Source organism: Paramisgurnus dabryanus, chromosome 4, assembly GCF_030506205.2.
Source record: "Paramisgurnus dabryanus chromosome 4, PD_genome_1.1, whole genome shotgun sequence".
NCBI classification, from domain to species: Eukaryota; Metazoa; Chordata; class Actinopteri; order Cypriniformes; family Cobitidae; genus Paramisgurnus; species Paramisgurnus dabryanus.
This window is the reverse complement of record NC_133340.1, coordinates 37,179,935-37,199,535: the sequence shown is the minus strand read 5'-3', so window position 1 is coordinate 37,199,535 and position 19,601 is coordinate 37,179,935. Positions and strand designations below refer to the sequence as shown.

The window sequence follows — 19,601 nt, the reverse complement described above, 5'->3', positions numbered from 1 at the left end:
GGTTCTTCTATCGTTACGATCCAAAGCAATTGTTTTGGTGCTATATAGCACCGTTTGTTTTTTTAGAGTGTAGGTTAAATTTACAACCCAGCGTGCTGGGCTCGTCTCTTTGTGACCCAACGCTGGGTTTAATAAAATAACCCAGTATTTTTAAGAGTGTACACTTATACTCTGCTATTAATTGTGTTAAAATGAGTGCCTTTAAAAATAAAAACGTCCAAATTCTGCAAGAACCACGCACTTAGACAAGAAGACCCGTCTTAATGATTATAAAGCGATCAATATAATTTAGCACACTAACAGAATGCTATAAAAATCTAATTAATGGTGCAGCACTTGCACAGAAATTGCATAAAAAGCAGAAAATCTACACAGGGTATACAGTATATTGAAACCTCTGCACTATTATTTATATAAGTTGCATACTAGAATGGGAGTATTTTCCTTTTTTTTTTTTGAATAAGCAACTAATGGTTAGCAGACTGTGGTCATGCATTAGAGGTTTAGACCAACTCATCGTACACATGATTTATGCGTGTTATAACCAGAGAGAAAGAGAGAGAGAGAGAGATTCAAAATATAATTCATTTAGGACTAAATCAAGACTCCAGAGGTGATATTAACATAATCACATTCCTCCATTTGCCTCTTTATTTTTCCATTAAGTGTCAATAGAATATGTTTAGGCATCATAGATATACACATTAGTAACACTGGATATGATAAACATGCTTTTCTGTGTGTATGCTTGCATGGATAGGCCTGTGTTTGTCTTGAGGGAGGGAAAGACAGTGAAAAACTCAAGCCATTATTCCCTGGTTGCATCGTGAATGTGAGTGTTTGTGTGTTTCACTGCATGTCTGGGTGCATGGCAGAATGCATAATGGCAGCAGGCCTATCGCCATGGTAACAGGATGGTCACGGTGCAATGTTATTTAGTAAGAGTAAGAAAGATTGAGAGAGAGAGAGGAATGTAGTTAAACAGCAGAAATGCATTGTCTCAGACTACAAAAAATGAATTATAGTATGCAATGTCAGCACTCTGTGGTTATCAAAACAAAAAATGACATTCCAAACTTGATTTTGTGCATGGGACAAAAAAGATGTTATCCAAGCTGCTCATACAATAAAAGTGAATGGTGACCAAGGCTGATCTCTAGTCCCCATCCACTTCTACCGATTCCCCAAATATCTCCTTTTGTGCGCCATATAAGAAAGTAATTCATACAGAACTATAATAAAATGAGGGTGAGTAAATTACAACCGGATGTTAATTGATGTGCAAACTACGACTACACAAAAAAAACGAGAGACTGATTGTAAGAGGCACAGCCTCTGTATGTGTAGAGGGAATAGCATTAGAAAATTGGGACAGGAAAACAAGTGAAAGACACTAGGAAAGACAGAAAAGGGACAAGCAAGCTTGCTCGTCGACATGAGAGCACCCCGTTAACATTGTAACACTTTAAAAATGTATGAAATAAAAGCATGTGTTCGACAGATACATTCATTCAAGCCCTTTTCAAAGCAAAAACAATCACTGACCTCTGTGTCATAGGCTAGACTGACACCCAACACTTCAATACCACACCAACACCATACAAAAACTTGGCACCTTAAATTAAAAACTTGCCAGGTTCTTTCAACAATGGATATGGGGTTACATATACACCTGTGTGGTCTTAAATTGTACAAATGTTTTATCCAATTAGATGAAGACTTCAAGTTGTATTATTTTCCATGAGGTGGGTTGTCTCATGGTGGTCACAATTTTTACAATCATATGACCAGCAAAACACGAGTCACTTTTTTGTAACTCCTAATATTATACAATTTCAGCTGTATTTTGAATTAATGAACTGTAATAACTCATTTCAATTTAACCAACTGATTTAAACATTTTTGCAGTATGTTTTTGTGCATTTGAATTTTATGTTTGCATGTTTAGCTAATACTTTCATCTGTTTTCTTACACCATGTCCTAACCAGATGTGACGCAATAAGCAATGGTGGATTCTATTGAGTGTGTTTGCATGAACAAAATTAGCGGATAACTATCAAAAATCAGCTTACTGTATTATAGAAACTGGTTTTCATGCGTTTACATGCAAATCAATAAACCGGCTATGCATTAAAATTTATTAACACAGGATTTGGAGATTTGTCAGGTTTCTCGCAGATAGTGATGTCACAGCCTACGTAACTCTAGTTATTCAAAAAGCCGGCGGGAGTCTAACCGTTGGTTTACACCAGGCGTCAAATTCGCGTATACCCTGTCTAGTTTGCTGCTTGAACATTTAGATTTTACTCGCTTCATTCACGTGTGTAAGCGTGAAAATTCTAGTCATCGAGACATTCACGCGGAAATTCGCGTAATGGGAGGGGCTTCTGCGACTTCACTCGCTTTCTGTAATCACGTCACTACTAGAGCAAGCTCCTGATTGGTTAACGAGGCGCGTTTTTCCGCCAAAGTTAAAATGCTCAATTCGCGCCAATCGCGACTACCGCGGCGCGAATGAGGCATTTAGTGTGGCGCGGTAGATGCGATTGGCGCGAATTGAGCGGTGCCGTGGCAAATGCGAGAGTTGAAAAATTTGAACTTTGACGGAAAAAACGTGCCGCTCCAGACGCGCATCAATGCGTCTTCACATTGACTTAACATTGAAATCACTTGCGCTTGACGTCTTTACCGCGGCTGGTCTGAACGCAGCATAACACCTGGAGTATAGCTTGTTGTTACGTGTACGCGTACATATGCGTACAGTTGAACGCGCAGCCTTGCCAAGTGACTTACACGTGCACACAGACCTTCGATGCATGCACACTGCAACAATGCAATCCATCTCCTGTGTTAAATAATACATTCTCCTGTAGGCACATGTGTGGCCTGCACGTACAATGTACGTGAGGTTTCCAAAATCCGGCAGTGTGCGTACAGTCCGCACAAACTTTTCTGGTACGCCTAAAAATTTGACCGTACTTTGGCCTTAAAGCTATACTATTGTATATTGAATCTTTTTCATGTCTGCAGAAGTTGTAATGTAAACATTTTTCCTCTTCCATTTGCAACGTTTATCTTTTTTAAGCGGAGACATGCGCACATGAACTAAATCCGGTATTGGCGTTTACATGCAACGCAAAATCGCAGTAATGGGCAGAAATCTACCTGTGCCAATCAGATTTTGCTTTATAACCTTTCCCCGACAAAAGAAAACTGTTTTGTGCTATACATTTTATCAGTTTATTAAGCATAATCGAAGTAATGCATGTAAACACACTCATAGTTGACCTTAGGTCAAATGCCAAGATTCAAAATATGCCACCCATATACCTACATACTGTATTTTACATTCACTTTTATGCTTTACACACAATTTCTTTGTAAAAATAATAAGAACATTACAACCTTAAGGTGGACCGCAGATTAACTAAATCCTTTCACCTTCAACCCACGGACAAAAAACACCCGTAGCAACAATTTAAAAGTAGCTCAGTTCTGCAGCAGACTTGGCAACGCTGGTCATAGAAATGGTTCCTATTTTTTGTGATGTCACAAAACCCAGGCTAGGCGAACCTGGCAATTTGGTAATATTTTTGGGCACGCTTTAGTATACAGTTCTCTATCTTTTCCAAAACGTTTACAATAAAAAAAAACATTAGCCACAATTCACTTCTTACGATTTTGACATTGGTCAATTTCATCTCACCACACAGGTGTAAATGTAATCCATTGTGAGGTGTAACCCAGTTAAGACAGTGATCGGATGAAGTAGTGTTTCCGTCAGATCTATGTAACAAGCGCTGGAATTTAAAGTTCCCGATGGGAATAATCGGCATCCACGTCTCCACAAGGATCAATTAATTTCAACGTGAAGAAAAATGGGAGTGCTCGTGTAGCAGATGCATTGTGGGATAGGTTTTTGGGAAGCATGTGATAGGAAGACTGCTCGGAGCACTCTTGTTACCATGACAACCGAGTAAACTGTGTCCATGGCAACCTGGCAAGGAGAACCAGAGCTCATTCCTGGTCTTCTGCCCAGAGGTGCCACCCCTTATCCCTGTTAGCTGTCAGTCACAATCAGCACATTCTGGGATTTGCTGACAACACCATCCATCACATATCAAAGGAGTCCATTACAGTAATTTCACATATCGCTCGCAACATTCTTAGCGGCGTAATTAACCGTAAAGTTGTTAAATAAAGTCATTGGCTATACATAAACGTTTCTTTTCTGATGGAAAAGCATAACCGCAGTAAATCTGTATAGGGGTCTGGTGACTCTGTCCATCCCCACAGGGCCAATGATGTGTGTAACCGATGTTGAATTTGAGTGCATAAATGTGTGTGTTGTGGTTTTGAATGCATGTTTGTGGCCCCGTGACGACCCCATCATGTCTCCTGTCACAGGTTTTCTGCATTGACCCTGTCCTGAAAGATGTAGAGGTTGTTAGTGGCTGCAATGGCGATGATGTTTTCCTCCGGGTGCCAGGCCATGTGCAGAATCTTTTTAGTGAAGTCCAGACTGTCCACGCCCACATCCCCGCGACGTCGCCGGCCGCCGGTGTAAACGCGGCGAGTCCGCAGCACGGCTCGCGGTTTACTGCTCTCACGCCACGCCTCGAGGGTCACGCCACGACCAGTTTCACGATCAAACATCCGGAAAAAACTATTGTACGCTCCTGTCATGATTACACTTGGAGGGGATATGATGAGAAAGATCGAAGCATGATGGGTCATGTTTAAGTAACAGAACGGGTGCGTGGAGGTTTAAAGTAAATAAACATGATAAAAGGAGAAAGGAATAAGGAAGGAAGAATAAGAAAGTATAAGTAGAATACAAATATATATTGCATAACGTACAATCCTATAATGAAACCTACCTGTCTGTGCTGTTCCAGACGCACTCGAACTTGTCAAAAATGCAATCGTTTTCATACAGCGAGCACAGTTTACTCCTTAGGTACTCGTGAACCTAAGACAGAAACATTTGTTTTTACATTCTTGTTCATTTTGTATTTTGAATCATTTCAAAGTAAAGGGACTAGCAGCATCCAAAAAGCTACTGGGAGGACACTTAATTCATATTCATAAACCTACATAAGCCGACAAGGTTTATAGTGTGTTTAGATCTCTCCTACACCCCTGGGTGTCATTGTTGCCCAGTTTGTAAGGCCTACCCAGTCTCATGTAGATGCGTATAAATAGCACAAAGTGTTAAAATCGTGCAATATATACGCCAAATTTCAATTTGGCATGCATATGATACGCCGGTCCTTCCCATTCACTTAAACGGCACATGTTATTTTGTCATTTTATTTATTGGTTTCTAATTTTTTTCTGTTTTTTAAACCATTTTCACTTGGGTATAGGGTTAGATTTGAGATTTGCTTAAGAAGGTTATTTAATATACAGGTTTCTCTATGTTTTTGTCTATTTTTAAGCCATGGTTGCTTGGAGTTGGGGTTAGAATTGGGGTTTGGGTAAGGATGTCATTTTTATGTACTAAATCTAAGTGACAATGGTAAAAAAAGCAAAAAGTTAAGAAACCAATAAATAAAACGACAAAAAAAGATGCGCCGTTTAAGTGAATAGGAAGGACTGGCGTATCATATGCACGCCAGATTGGAATTTTGCGTATGTATTACACAATTTTTACACTTTGTTCTATTTATACACAACTCTGTGAGACTGGGTTGGTAAAGCATTTGGTTAGCAACGTCAAGACATTGGTGAAATGTATTCTTTGAATGCAGTGTAAGTCACTTTGAATAAAAATGTCTGCCAAATGCATAAACATAAATACAGCGGGGAAAATAAGTATTTGACACATCAGCATTTTTATCAGTAAGGGGATTTCTAAGTGGGCTATTGACACAGAATTTCCACCAGATGTAGTCTTCAAGCCAAATATTGAACTCATGCAAAGAAATCAGAACATTTAAGTATACAAGTTGAGTCATAATAAATAAAGTAAAATGACACTGTATATCCTAGTAAGCATGCAATCTGGACTGAACTGCTAATGTTAAGGAATAAATGCAATGCAACCGTAGCAGACAGATGCAATGCAGATTTTAGTCATTTTAGGAGTTAAACCAAAATCATTATCAAGCTACAGAAGTAAACAGACGCAACTAGCACTCACTATTGTGGGCACTGATGATGCAAATCATCAGTATCGTGATTCAGAGCCAAATTTCTCACATTTGAACATTTACTGTACTTATCAGCCAGACATTATTTTTCCCATGAATCTGGTATCAATTGTTTGATAATGGTGTAAAGGGGCATTCCTACTATTTGGTGCCATTTGTGTCCCCAAGACATAATAGTGTATATTTTAATTAAAAATGCAATTATACACAATGACATGTACATAGAATTAAATAAAATTTTAAATAATTACTCATTCAGGGAAAGTAGGCTGACTGCCATGTCCCCAGTCATGTATGCTTAATTTTAGTTACAAATGTAACTAATTAAATAAAATAAATCCTAAAATTTTCACTACTGTTGTATAGCAATATTTATAATATTCCTCAGCAAATGTTAATTTTAATTATTAATGCATTTGTAATTATTAAAATCTTTAAATAAAGTTGCATCCATAAGATGAATGTCCCCCCTGTTACTCTTATGCAAATCCCCCTGAACACACCCCCTGGTTGCTCCTCTAGTCACATGACTCTCATGAACAAGCTTACAATTTTGGAGGGAAATCATCTACTGTACAAGAAGCAAGGTTTGTATCACTCTTTTATCAGCTTTTTATTTAACAATTCAGAATAGTTCACTGATGTGGTAAAGCATAGCATGTCCCACCGTTATGCTTTTTTGTAATTTTGAGAAATATTGTCAATAAACATGTTAAATATCTTCCTCCATTGTCACTATGTGTTTCTTACAGTTTAATAAACCCTCTTTCAGCTGAAAGTATAAAAACATGCAAAAAAAGAGGAAAGTTACTATCCTGAAGTGACACCAAATAGTAGGAATGACCCAGTACTGAGATCAATTTCTCTGTGTTTCTCACCTGGTAGGTCTCCACCGGGCCCTTCTCCATGTTAAGGTCCCACACCTTAACAGTCAAGTAGTCTCTAGTTAGTAGATATCGTCCACTGTGACTGAACTTAACATCAGAAACCGATGAGATGATCTCGGAGAAGAAAGAGCGATTGCCTGGGTCCTCTGGCTCCTCAAAGACTAAGATAGGGAAAAGATCATATTAAAACTGTGTCCAAGTTCCCTTGAAATGGGGGGAAAGCTCTTAACAGTTTTGCGCGACTGTTTTAAAAGGATTAGACTCCATTGTTTAGCTCTGCAGTCATATAGCTACAAAGTAGCTCTCAATCAGCAGGCATTTTGTGTCTATCAGACTCTGCTGGGAACCGTTTCAATGGTTTCACAGTTAATGATGGCAATAAAAAGCCTTTCTCACTGCAGTCTTTTAATGTAGCTATAAGTGTAAATCTCGCTACAAGTGCTACATTGCTAATTTCTCCAGCAGCTAGCACAGCTGTTCTTCATAATTGTTTTCACTTCATTGCTTCAAGCTGTCTTTTTTTAACAGAAACACTTACAGCAAGTGAATTTCTCAAACAAATGATTAATAAAGAGTAATGAAATTTAAAGTGTTTGTTAAGTTGTAAATTTGAGTCTTTAACATTTAGTAATCCTCATGTTGTTTCAAACCTGTGTAACTCTTTTTCGTTTATATATATATATATATATATATATATATATATATATATATATATATATATATATATATATATATATATATATATATATATATATATATATATATATATATATATGTATATGTATATGTATATATATATATATATATATGTATGTATATGTATATGTATATGTATATATATATGTATATATATATATGTAACAATCGGAGGGTGATTAATCAGATTTTTTAATTTTGGTGAACTATACTTTAAAACTATCTATTCCAAAAACAGAAAGGGCTCTATTTTAACGATCTGAAATGCAAGTGCGAAGCGCAACGCGCAAGTGAGTTTGTGGGCGGATCTTGGGCGCTGTTGCTATTTTCCCGGCGTGAGAAATAACTCTTGCGCCGGGCGCAAATCAATAAGGGGTTTGTCTGAAGTAGGTTCATTATTCATAGGTGTGGTTTGGGCGTAACGTCAAATAAACCAATCAGAACGCTAGCCAACATTCCCTTTAAACGCAAGGGCGCAAGTTCCATGGCGGGTTGCTATTATTATGACGGATTTACCAGGCGCACGCCAGGAGCGGTTCACAGCCGAGGAGACCGACGTCCTTGTACGGGGGAATCCCACGCTTGCCAGCATAAATCGGGCACGCCGTGTAACGGGAGGTGGATCTGCCTCAGGACTTGACGCCAGCAGAGGACATCGCTGCGTCCACCCTCACCGCTGAAAGGGTTTGGGGGCTTTGAAATCGGACCCAAGAAACGCAAGCAAGGTCCAACCCCAAAGTACTCTTACAAATCAAGTTCATATACATTAAGGTTTCTTATGAAAACATTTTAACTATTATTTACATAAAATAAACGTAATACAGCCACACAACAAAGTTATGAAAATATTTTAATCGTTATTTGCATGAGAATAAATAAAAACTATCACCACAATGCTCACCACTATGATTCCCCTTATCTCGTGTATTAATATTTTTAAGTGTAACAATTTATGATTTGCAAAAATAACTGTTGCATCTGTGTAGATTAGATAAGCAAAGTGTATGCGCGTTGTGCACGCTATACATTATGGTCAAGCATGCGCCCTTAAAATAGCATAATGAACCACGCGCAACGCGCCACTGACTTTAGACTAGTTTTTTTTGGTTAGTAGCGCAATTGTTTTTTGAAACTGCAAAATAGCATAAGAGATGGTTTGCGCCGCAACACGCCTCCTTTTTGCGCTGAACCGCCCAGGGAGCGCAAGTTCATTCCCTAGTTTGCTGACGTGCATCTGTGGAGGGAAAAACCCCGCTGTGCGCCGGCGCAAAATACGAATGATACATGCGTCACTGACAAAGTCAATTGCGCTGGGTGCAAGATAGGGCCCAAAATGTCTACTTATAAAAACTATCCCTGGGTAAACTATCACTTTTAAAGGGGAACATATTATGCCTATTTCTACTAAATGTAATATAAGACTCAGGGGGGTGATTCTCTCGAAATTAGACTTATGAGGTGTCATGAAACATTTTGATAATAAAAGTAAATGCAAAGTAAGAGTATCAAAATAAGACGCATATAGTACAAACATCCCTTCATGTACTATTTTGCACATGATTTCAAATGACATCATACAAACCAATTTTGTTGTTTTTTCCACATTTAAGGCAAAAATTTTCATTACCGCAACATGTCCATTACTGGATTTGGGTTCTTTGACATGGAAATATTTATAATTAAAAAAATCTAAAAAATAAAAAGCCTTAGTGCATGTTTTACTATAAACATTTACAGTAAAGAAACATGTGGTTCTTGGTGATTATTGGTAAATGTGTCCATGACCAATTTTCAATCATTGTTTAAACCCTCAAGGAACTAACATTTAAAAAAAAAATTGTTGGAAGGGACATAATTGACGGTGACACTCAAGATGGCTACCAGGCAGGGGCGTCAGTTTGTGTTGAAAAGTGGTGGGGACAAAAGATCAGATGAAAAAACATTACAGCAGGACGGGAAAAATATTGAATAACGGCGCATCAAAAATTGGCATAGTGTAGGCCAGTATTTATAATATATATGGAATGAATGAAACGAGTTTGGCACGCATATAGCGGCTGCAGTGCATAACAGAAGAACAGTGCGCAGAAAAAGACAGCAGCTGTCTTCTATGTTTCTATCAAATACTATTTAATGATAGTTTTTATTTAAAATAAAAGCGATTACAAACGAAATGTTTACTGTTCATTTTTTATTTATTTATTGTATGGAATAATCCCACTTAAAGAAACAGACCGCCATTACATTTTTCCTCTCGCGCACCCCCTGGTGGCAACTCGCGTACCCCTGGGGGTGCGCGCACCACACTTTGGGAATCCCTGGTGTAGGCCGTTCAACAACACAAAAATACTCAGCATAAAACCCTCAACAATGTTGACTACACATGTAACACTCCCTACAACACCAGCTCAACCGAACAGTGCCAAAGCACCATACTGTAAAAATCATAATTTCAACATATGTGACCCTGGACCACAAAACCAGTCGTACACTGCAAAAAATTATTTTCAAGAAAAAATGTTCTTTGAACGTTTGTCTTGTTTTCAGTAAAATATCTAAAAATTCTTAAATTAAGATGCTTTTTCTTGATGCGCAAAATAACCTAAGAAAATAAGTCTAGTTTTTAGACTAAAAATACAAATGGAAGTGATTTTGTGCATAAAACAAGCAAAAAAATTGCAAATTGGGTAAGCAAAAAAATCTTGAACATTTTTAAACGCTAAATTCAAGAAAAATTCAGATTGTTTTGCTTGTTTTATGCATGTTTTATTGTTTTAATGACCTAAGAAAATAAGTCTAGTTTTTAGACAAAAAATATACAATTTTAGTGAATTTGTGCTTAAAACAGGCAAAACTATCTGCCAATGGGGTGAGAAAATGTTACTTAAACTCAGTGTTTAAGAAAAAAGAAATCTTATTTTTAGATTTTCTTCTCACCCCATTGGCAGATATTTTTGTTTTAATCACAAATTCACTTAAATTGTATATTTTCTGTCTAAAAACTAGACTTATTTTCTTAGGTCATTTTGCTCATCAAGAAAATCATCTTTATTAAGAATTTTAGATATTTCTACTGAAAACATGACAAAAAAAGGTCATTTTTGCAGTATAAGTCACACAGGTATTGTTTGATTTTTCAGAACATTTTAACCAAATGCTTCCAAAAAGTGGTGGGGAGCCATTTCAAAAAGTGGTGGGGACATGTCCCCAGCGTCCCCAGTGTAAATGACACCTATGCTACCAGGTAAGCAGTTTTTATTTGTTCTCTACAGATAAAGTCAATGCATATGCATATTTATTTTTTCTCTACAGTTTGTAAATGCATATATTTAATGTAATATCATGTTGCGGTAATGATATTTTTATAATGAAAATCAAAAAAAAATTTCAATAATTCTATAGGAAATATTTTAAATCCTCTAAAAATAATGGTTATAGTAAGTCAGACCTTAATCTTATAGTCAGTAGCCGTGGGCGGGGCTTTATTAGTGTGACGTCACATTAACAAGAGAATCAAAACGGCATGTCTAATGAGCAGGCCAGGTACAAGCTTGCTGGACTGGGGGGCAGTCAGGAATTTTGGGTGGGCAGCCATAACACAATGTAAAATATAAATAAACAGATCTGAAGGTTTTACTTTATTTGTCTCCCTCCAACAGAAAATACATAATTCATATTCTTAATGCAGTCTTAATGGTAAAGCTTTAGACCTTACAAAGGATCTACATTACATGCAACTATAGGCTAGTTTTACAAAGCATGTACAGTACTTACTTTTGGAGTGCTTGTCACAGAGTGCAGACTCTCTCATGTCACACAGGCGTAGTGTCCCCTTACTGCTGCTGTACACGAAGAGGTGGCAGTGATGCGGGTGAAACTCTGCTGCTGTTATCACCTCCGTCAGGTCCTCCATATTGGCTGGCTTAATGTCCACAATGTCTGGTAAGAGAAATGGTCAAGGGTACTTTCTGATTTATAATTCTGACGGACTAAGCAAAGCACCGTGTATCCAAGTATATGCATCTAAGTATAACAATATATGTGTGCATATAGATATCTAATGGTTCTTACAGTTAAGCCCATGGCTAGTGAGGTCGTCTGTTCTTTTGGAGCAAACAAGGTTTAAATATAAGGGTGAACGTTTACGGTTAACCCCCCTGACACCTTACGGCTACACAACTCAAAAACCTTAAAATACCATGGTTTTACAGTACTGAATGTTTAAGGACTGGTTTAACACTATGCTTCTTGTTAAACAGAGATCACACAGGGTCTGCTACTGCAAGCACATACTGACAAAGGTAGCTTATTAAGTATGTATCATTGGCTCCCTAAAAGGTATGCAGCTGTACCGCTGTATGATTACTATTCTGTTCACATGCACATTCACTATGCACTTCATGCATGCGCACACAACCGACATTCCTCCTGAAGGTAGCTATTATGTGTTTTAAGGGAGAGTGTTTCCTTGGTGAATTATTTAAATGTTACCATAGATATTTCATTTCTAGGTCGGCGCCCTGCTCAACAGAGAAGCTGCTAGAACAAGAAACCCTCCATGTTTAGTCCAATAACAACACCTAGTTCAGAAACAAAATAATGTTTCACAATAATATTACCCCAAATTCATAGCTATGTCAGAGTAATTTTTTATATTGTACAAAGTTCTTATTGTTTAGCGCCAGCAACACCAAAATCATAGGTTCAATTAACAAATTCTGATAAAATGTATACGTTGGATCCATTGGATGCCACTAAAAGGGATAGTTCACAAAAATTAATATTCTGTCATCATTTACTCACTCTCATGTTTTTACAAACCTGTATAAATTTCTAATGACCACAAAGAAAGATATTATGACAAATTTTTGTAACCAAAACGATCAGAGGCCCCATTGACTTCCATAGTAGGAAAAAAGAATACTATGGAAGTGAATGGGTCTCATGATCGGTTTGGTTTCAAACATTCCTCAAAATATCTTTCTTTGTGGTCATCAGAACAAAGAAATGTATACAGGTTTGTAAAAACATGAATACATGAATGCTAACACTAATTGCAAATGATGTTGACAAAGCCAATATTCCTGTATTTTTTTCTTTGTGTCTTTGTGCGTGTGAACATGAAGGATACTGAAACTTCGATCTGTGATGTCCAGGTGCCACATGTTGATCCTGAGATCATCTGCAGACAGATACGTCTCACCATCGCTGTTGACTGAGATTGAATTGACATGGTAGGTGTGGCCGTTGGCAAATATTCTCCTGGGCCTCACCTCGACCATCAGGTCAGTGGGCTTTAGAACCGGCACCTTGTAGAAAACAGATTATAGCATCTTAGAACTAAGTTCATTATTAGGGTTAGTGAAGACGTTAGATGTAAAAGCCGCTAAACGCCACCTAGGTCAAAATTTTGATAATGTTATTGACTAAATGCTCACGGTTAAATGCTACATCAATTTTTCAGCAAAGTACTCTAAGTGCACAAAAGACAAATAAAATAAAGATCAGCATGTGCATGTCGAATTTTAATTAGCAGTTTTTTACACGTTTTCAGAATATATTAAGATAGTGACTGATATTTTGAGTCCATTTTCCATTCAGAAAGAACAGCGAAGAGTGACTGGTGACTTTTTTTATAAGTGGAAATATCGGCCTGTACTAAGAGGGTTTTGCAGTGAAAGACAGTAAAATTAGTTACATTACACAAGGGAAATTTGTGGAAATAAAGCATTTCAGTAACTTACTAATAACCTTTTATTGCGATTAAAGTATAATTACTGAATCTAAACATAAATTTAAAAAATAAACAAAAAAACATGTCAGACGCACTTGCATCTGAACTCTTCATATGTGGACCACAAAACCAGTTATAAGTCACATGGATATATTTGTAGCAATAGCCAACAATACATTGTATGGGTCTAAATTATACATTTTTTATGTCAAAAATCATTAGGATATTAAGGAAAGATCGTGTTCCATGAAGATATTTTAAAAATGTATATTAAATTTTTTTCATAAGTAATATGTGACTGTAGACGTTGTATTCGCCCGATTCACCCAGGTCCTCAGATTCACTTTTAGACTGCATTATAAAAAAAGGCCCGGATAAAATGTCTGTGCTTAGTGCATGTATACACACAAATAAATACATAAGCAACATATTAAAATTCGAAAATGCATAATTTTATAAGTAATATGTGTTGCTAAGGACCTTCAAATAGTAGTATCTTGGCAAAATATTGTCCAATAGAAAGATTATTTATTCAGCTTCCAGATGATGGATAAATCTCAAATTCCAAAAATTTACCCTTATGACTGGTTTTGTGGTGCGGGGTCACATATAGTGTTACTTTCATTAATAAGTCAGTGAATAATACAAATGCTAAATTAAACTAGTAACACGTCTTTCACGGTATTGATCAAGCCATCATAGAAGTACCCGTAATGAGGTCACGGTGGAGATGTCCTTTATTCGTCCTTCTTCGTCCTTCAGATTGTAGCCCTCTGGCCGCTTGTCTCTCTCGCTCACCTTCCATAGCTTTATTGTTTTATCTGTTGGAGATATTATACAAGAGCAAGAATAAATTATTCAATTCATGTGATTAGACTTTCTAAAACTAACCATGACTGATTTTATTTCAATAGCATTTTATAACCAAGTTCCCGCAAGGGATTTCTCATCCATTAAGGATACAATTAATATTGTATCACGATTCTGTTGCATTTATGGATTATGGTAAAGTAGATTAAATTTCAAAGACATACAAGTTCCAAACATAAGACTAACTTTAATCACTGATGGGTAAGTAGAAGTTACCATTGGTTGAGAGGAGAAAATGAGCAGCGTTTTGATGTGGCAGCCATCGTATCTTGTTGATCTTCTCTTCAATTTCCAAACTCTTCAGATAGTCAAAGTCTGGTTCGTGACTCTGGAACGTACTGTAGACGTTGTATTCGCCCGATTCACCCAGGTCCTCGGATTCACTTTTACTCTGCATTATAAAAGAAGGCCCGGATAAAATGTGCACTGTGCTTAGTGCATGTATACACACAAATAAATACATGAGCAACATATTAAAATTCGAAAATGCACAATTCATAGTCGACATATTGTGTTAAACTGCTGAATGTGCACTATAAGCTTCACAAGCAGAGGTAATAAAACACTTGTATATAAAAAATGTCTTATATAGTTAGTATTAGACACAGTGTTTTGCTAGTTGTAAATGTCCTTTGAAACATTGGTTCCCAACCTGGGGTCAAAAAAGATGCATAAAATGTTCTAGTAATAATTTTATATATATATACATATATATATACACACATATATATATATATATATACACACACATATATATATATATATACATATATATATATACATATATATATATATATACATATATATATATATATATACATATATATATATATATATACATATATATATATATATATACATATATATATATATATACATATATATATATATATACATATATATATATATATACATATATATATATATATATATATATATATATATATATATATATATATATATATATATATATATATATATATATATATATATATATATATATATATATATATATATATATATATACATATATATATATATATACATATATATATATATATATACATATATATATATATATATACATATATATATATATACATATATATATATATATATATATATATATATATATATATATATATATATATATATATATATATATCAATATTTTTTAAGTTTGTTAAATCATATGCAATGAGGTAGAAACAATCTCTTAAGTAAAATGTTTAATATCTATAATATTTACAATCTGGGCTCCTCAACCCTCAGTTATATGTTAAAGGGTGGGAGGAGGGGGGTCAATAAATAGTGATTAAATAAAATATCTGATCACTGGGTTGGTGCTTTTTTATTAGGCATGGGTTGGTATGAGATTCTATTGCAATATTGCCATTGTAACACTAAAATGTGTTATTTCAAATGTCTGTGTATAAAGACATCAACTTTTCAACTGGACACAATAGATTTCATTTTTAAGCAATTTACAACGTTTATGCCAGGTAAAAATAAAGCCTTTTAAAAATAATATTCTTTCAAAAATATGTAATTAAAATGTAAACATGAATTTAATTACATTATTTAATTAATTTTGTGTAAACACAGTTCATCAAAATGTTATCACAGAAAATTTTAGTGGTTTTGAAACCTTGACTCTTTAAAGCAACACTATGTAGTTTTTTTACCTTTAAATAATGTCTCTAAAATTATTTCAGTGATAGAACAACTTTTAACTGGACAAATTATACTGTTGCTACAACCTGAGCAGCCTCCTAGCTGCTACAAGCACACTCTGAAAGTGGCGGTGGAGGGTAGGAAACACAGCCCCGCCCCTCCCCCTGCCTGCAGAAGAGTGTCTGATATCAGGCACTGTTGCGCTCTTCAACCACATGGGGGAGCTGTAAGTCATTTTTACATGGAAACTTCATAGTGTTGCTTTAAAACCTCGATATAACTTGAAACCGGTAACCGTGCCTATTTTTTATGTGTACTGTACATGAGTATAATATGATAATATGTGACATAATAACGCTCTGTTATTAGATGACAAATGGTTCTAGGCTAAAATCTGTGTTAACACAAGCAAAATGCAGATACAAAAGTCATTGTTGACAATATAATTCATCCTGCATATTAAAACAATGCATCAATCCCTATATCAATCTCTTACTGCACTTCACCCTCTGACCTACCTCTGTCTCTCTCTGGAAGATGACCACTCTTCCCCCCTTGTCCCCCGTAGCCAGCAGATCCCCCGTCTGGTTAAACTCCACTGTAGAAATGACATCAGCTAGAGAGAGAGAGAAAGTGTTAATTTATCAGTAAATTAATATATAAAGAATATATATATTTTTTATTATTAATACATAATATAAAAATAAGTAAAAAAAAAATTATGTACATTTATATTTATATTACTTTTTATTATTTTATTCCTACTTTTTCTATTTTATTATAATGTTGATTTAAAAAGCATGTAAATTAAAGGGATAGTTCACCAAAAAAAGAAAATTCTGTTATCATTTACTCATCCTCATCATGTTGTTCTAAACATGTACGAGTTTTTAAATTTTTTTGATGGAAACCAAAGAACATATTTTGCTAAATGATGGTGAGCACACGGCTGTTGTAACCATTGACTTCCATAGTAGGAAAACAAATAATGGAAGTATTGTGATAAATGATGAAGATTTTTGATGATGGTAAGCACACAGTTGATGGTACCCAATGAACTCCAATGTATTTGTTTTTCCTACTGTGGAAGTCAATGGTTACAATCAGCTGTGTGCTTACCATCATTTATCAAAATATCATTTTTTGTGTTCATCTAATAAATGAATTTCATACAGGTTTACAGGATGAGAAAATAATAACAGAAGTTTCATTTTTTGGGTGAACTATCCCTTTAAACACTTACTTTTCACATCCTTTTCAGTAGATAGTCACTAAACTTCCGAAACAATGTTTTCATTTTTTGTCATATTACTCTCTGTAATTTGAGTGTTATAGTACAAATTACCTAAAGTAACAGCAGTGCACGCGCATGTGCTAACACTGCAAAAACCACACAACTGTCTACGCACACACTTTCAGTCAACAGTGTGAATTATGCTTGCATATTGTCCGTCCTAAAACTTAATAAACAACAAACGCTTCTGCAGGCACGATGACGACACTAAATAAAAATAGCCTGTCTGCTCTTGATAAAACATTGTGTAATGTGATTACGGTAAGACTTCAAAGAACATGCATTATTCCTGACATTGTACAAACAAGATCATGACAGATCTGTGTATATTACTTTTAGAAGACATTAAACTGTCCCAAAAGAACAAAAAAATAATTTTAAATAGATGGTCTACTGTCCATGAGTGACTTAAGTTTGGACCTTCCATACATACAATAATAAGATATTGCATACGTTTGCAGACTTAAAACACCCTCACTAATGCATGATACCCAATAACAGGTGTGTGTGCTGGGAGCAGGTGACCAAAATCTAATGAATCAGCTGAATTACAAGATATTACCGCACATCTGCTGATACCAAGGTTACATTCTGGCCTTCAGAGAGGTGAACGAGATCAAATTCCTCATGTGACTGTGTGTATAAAGTGGCACCGTTTGTGTTTGCAGGTGTGTGCGTATACCTTCTGTGACATAGTCTCGGAGGAAGCTGTGATTGATTTTGGGGCTCTCGCCGTCCTCACCCATCTGAAGCGGCGGAGTGCGTAAGCGCGCCCGTCTGGAGCAGAGCCTTCCAATCCGTACTGTCCCACCCCCCCGGTACTTTTCCCATGCTGCTGCGGCCTAGCAGAGTGGCCTGCCGCACGGCATCTTGGGATACTGTCCGCCTTTGTCAGGAGGAAGAGAAGATGCAAGCGATGAGGATCTGAATGATGGCGGGGAATCTGAGAGGAGAAAATGACAGCTGGGGTGTAAAAACACAGACTCCCGGCGTTCGAGCGTGTGCTCACTCAGCTGGAGAAAAGGACCGTGTCATGTACGCACGCATGCACATGCGTTTAAGCACGCGTCCTTATGGTCTGATGCTTAGTCAAGCCAACACTGCCTGGCAACAAGAAATGCAGAAGAAAAAAGAAGGATGGTCCTCCGATGTGGTAGATCGGTCGTGCTGCAGTCCTTTCCAAGCTTAGAGATGGTAGGTGCTCCCTGGGTGCGGTGGTCCTTGAAGGAGAGCAAAGGGTGATGGAGGAGATAGACAGGCTGTCTTCCACAGGAGAGATGAGGAGCAAGATGGGAAGAAGAGAGGCCTGATCCTACCTTACAGCTTTACGGTGTTTCCTCTGCCTTCTGCTGCAGTGTGACGGAGTACGCGTGTGTGTGAGTGTGTGTGCGTGCCTGTGTGAGGGGAAAAGAGAGAGAAAAAGAGAGAGATTAAATAGAAGGGGGAGGGAGAGAAAGAGGGAGAGAGAGAGAGGATGCCGCTAGCCTGTCTTTCTAGACTACCGCTGCTGCTGAGCATCTGCACAGCATCACAATGTCACAGAAGCCTCCTCCCTGCTCGGCCAATCACAGCTCGGCTACCTCTGCCAGCCCCTCCCACTGCAGGTGACAAGAGGAATGAGCCTGGAGAGGAGAGTAGATGAGGAATGTAAAGAGAGGATGGCAGAAGAATATGGAAAGGGAGAGATAATCGAGATGGTGCATTAATGTGTCCGATGATGGCAAATGAGCAGTGAGGTGAAATCAGCTTAGAAGAAAAATGTAAAGAATAGAAGGAAAACACAGATAAAAGATATAAATAGGCTTTAGAGGGAAGACCTTCGAGGTGTATATGGATATGAGAAGAGATGTGAATGAATTAAATGAGAGAGGATGGAAAGAACAGGGACTGAAGGTATGAATAATGTTTTAAAATGTTGCTGAGTTGCTCCCCCTAGTGTGTGTGGATATTAAGACACAGTATAATAGGAAAAAGAAATGATAAAAAATACAGCCACCACGATTCAACATAGAAAAAACAATTTTTTTCTGCAGGATAAAAAAACGGAGATGAAAGAATTAATTAATTAATTATAGCCACAAGAGTTACATATCAACAAGATAAAATGTAAATATATGGTTGAATGACAGGGAAAAACTTGTGGCTTATCCATAATTTTATTAAAAGTGTAGTTTACCCAAAAATTACAATTTGGTCGTTATTGACTCACCCTTATGTTGTTACAAAAAAATTCTGATGAACACGAAGATACAGTGAGGAAAATAAGTATTTGAACATCCTGCTATTTCTC

At 36.6% G+C, this 19,601-nt stretch overlaps 1 protein-coding gene across 2 annotated transcripts; it reads right to left on the bottom strand.

Moving 5' to 3' along the window:
* Positions 1-614: 614 nt before the first annotated feature.
* ppp2r2ca (protein phosphatase 2, regulatory subunit B, gamma a) lies at positions 615-19,185 on the bottom strand. Of its 2 annotated transcripts, XM_065254456.2 has the most exons (10): positions 18,628-19,185; positions 17,994-18,531; positions 16,536-16,633; positions 14,560-14,734; positions 14,182-14,294; positions 12,871-13,048; positions 11,514-11,678; positions 7,035-7,204; positions 4,882-4,973; positions 615-4,694 (listed from the first exon to the last, which is right to left on the bottom strand). In XM_065254456.2, the coding sequence occupies exons 2-10, from the start codon at positions 18,055-18,057 to the stop codon at positions 4,403-4,405; spliced, it is 1,347 nt and encodes a 448-aa protein (XP_065110528.1). In that variant the 5' UTR covers positions 18,058-18,531; positions 18,628-19,185; the 3' UTR covers positions 615-4,402. The 2 variants fall into 2 exon arrangements, with proteins under 2 accessions (XP_065110528.1, XP_065110527.1); XM_065254455.2 differs by having other exon boundaries at positions 17,994-19,185.
* Between the last annotated feature and the right edge of the window lie 416 nt (positions 19,186-19,601).

Bases quoted from the DNA above. Each gene is read 5' to 3' on its own strand.
- ppp2r2ca (XM_065254455.2), bottom strand. From the start codon at position 18,057: ATGGGTGAGGACGGCGAGAGCCCCAAAATCAATCACAGCTTCCTCCGA. The intron at 7,205-11,513 runs GTAAGTACTGTA...TCCCTATCTTAG, and splicing joins CTGTGACAAGCACTCCAAAA to TCTTTGAGGAGCCAGAGGAC. The intron at 4,695-4,881 runs GTAGGTTTCATT...ATCCCCTCCAAG, and splicing joins GTCTGGAACAGCACAGACAG to TGTAATCATGACAGGAGCGT.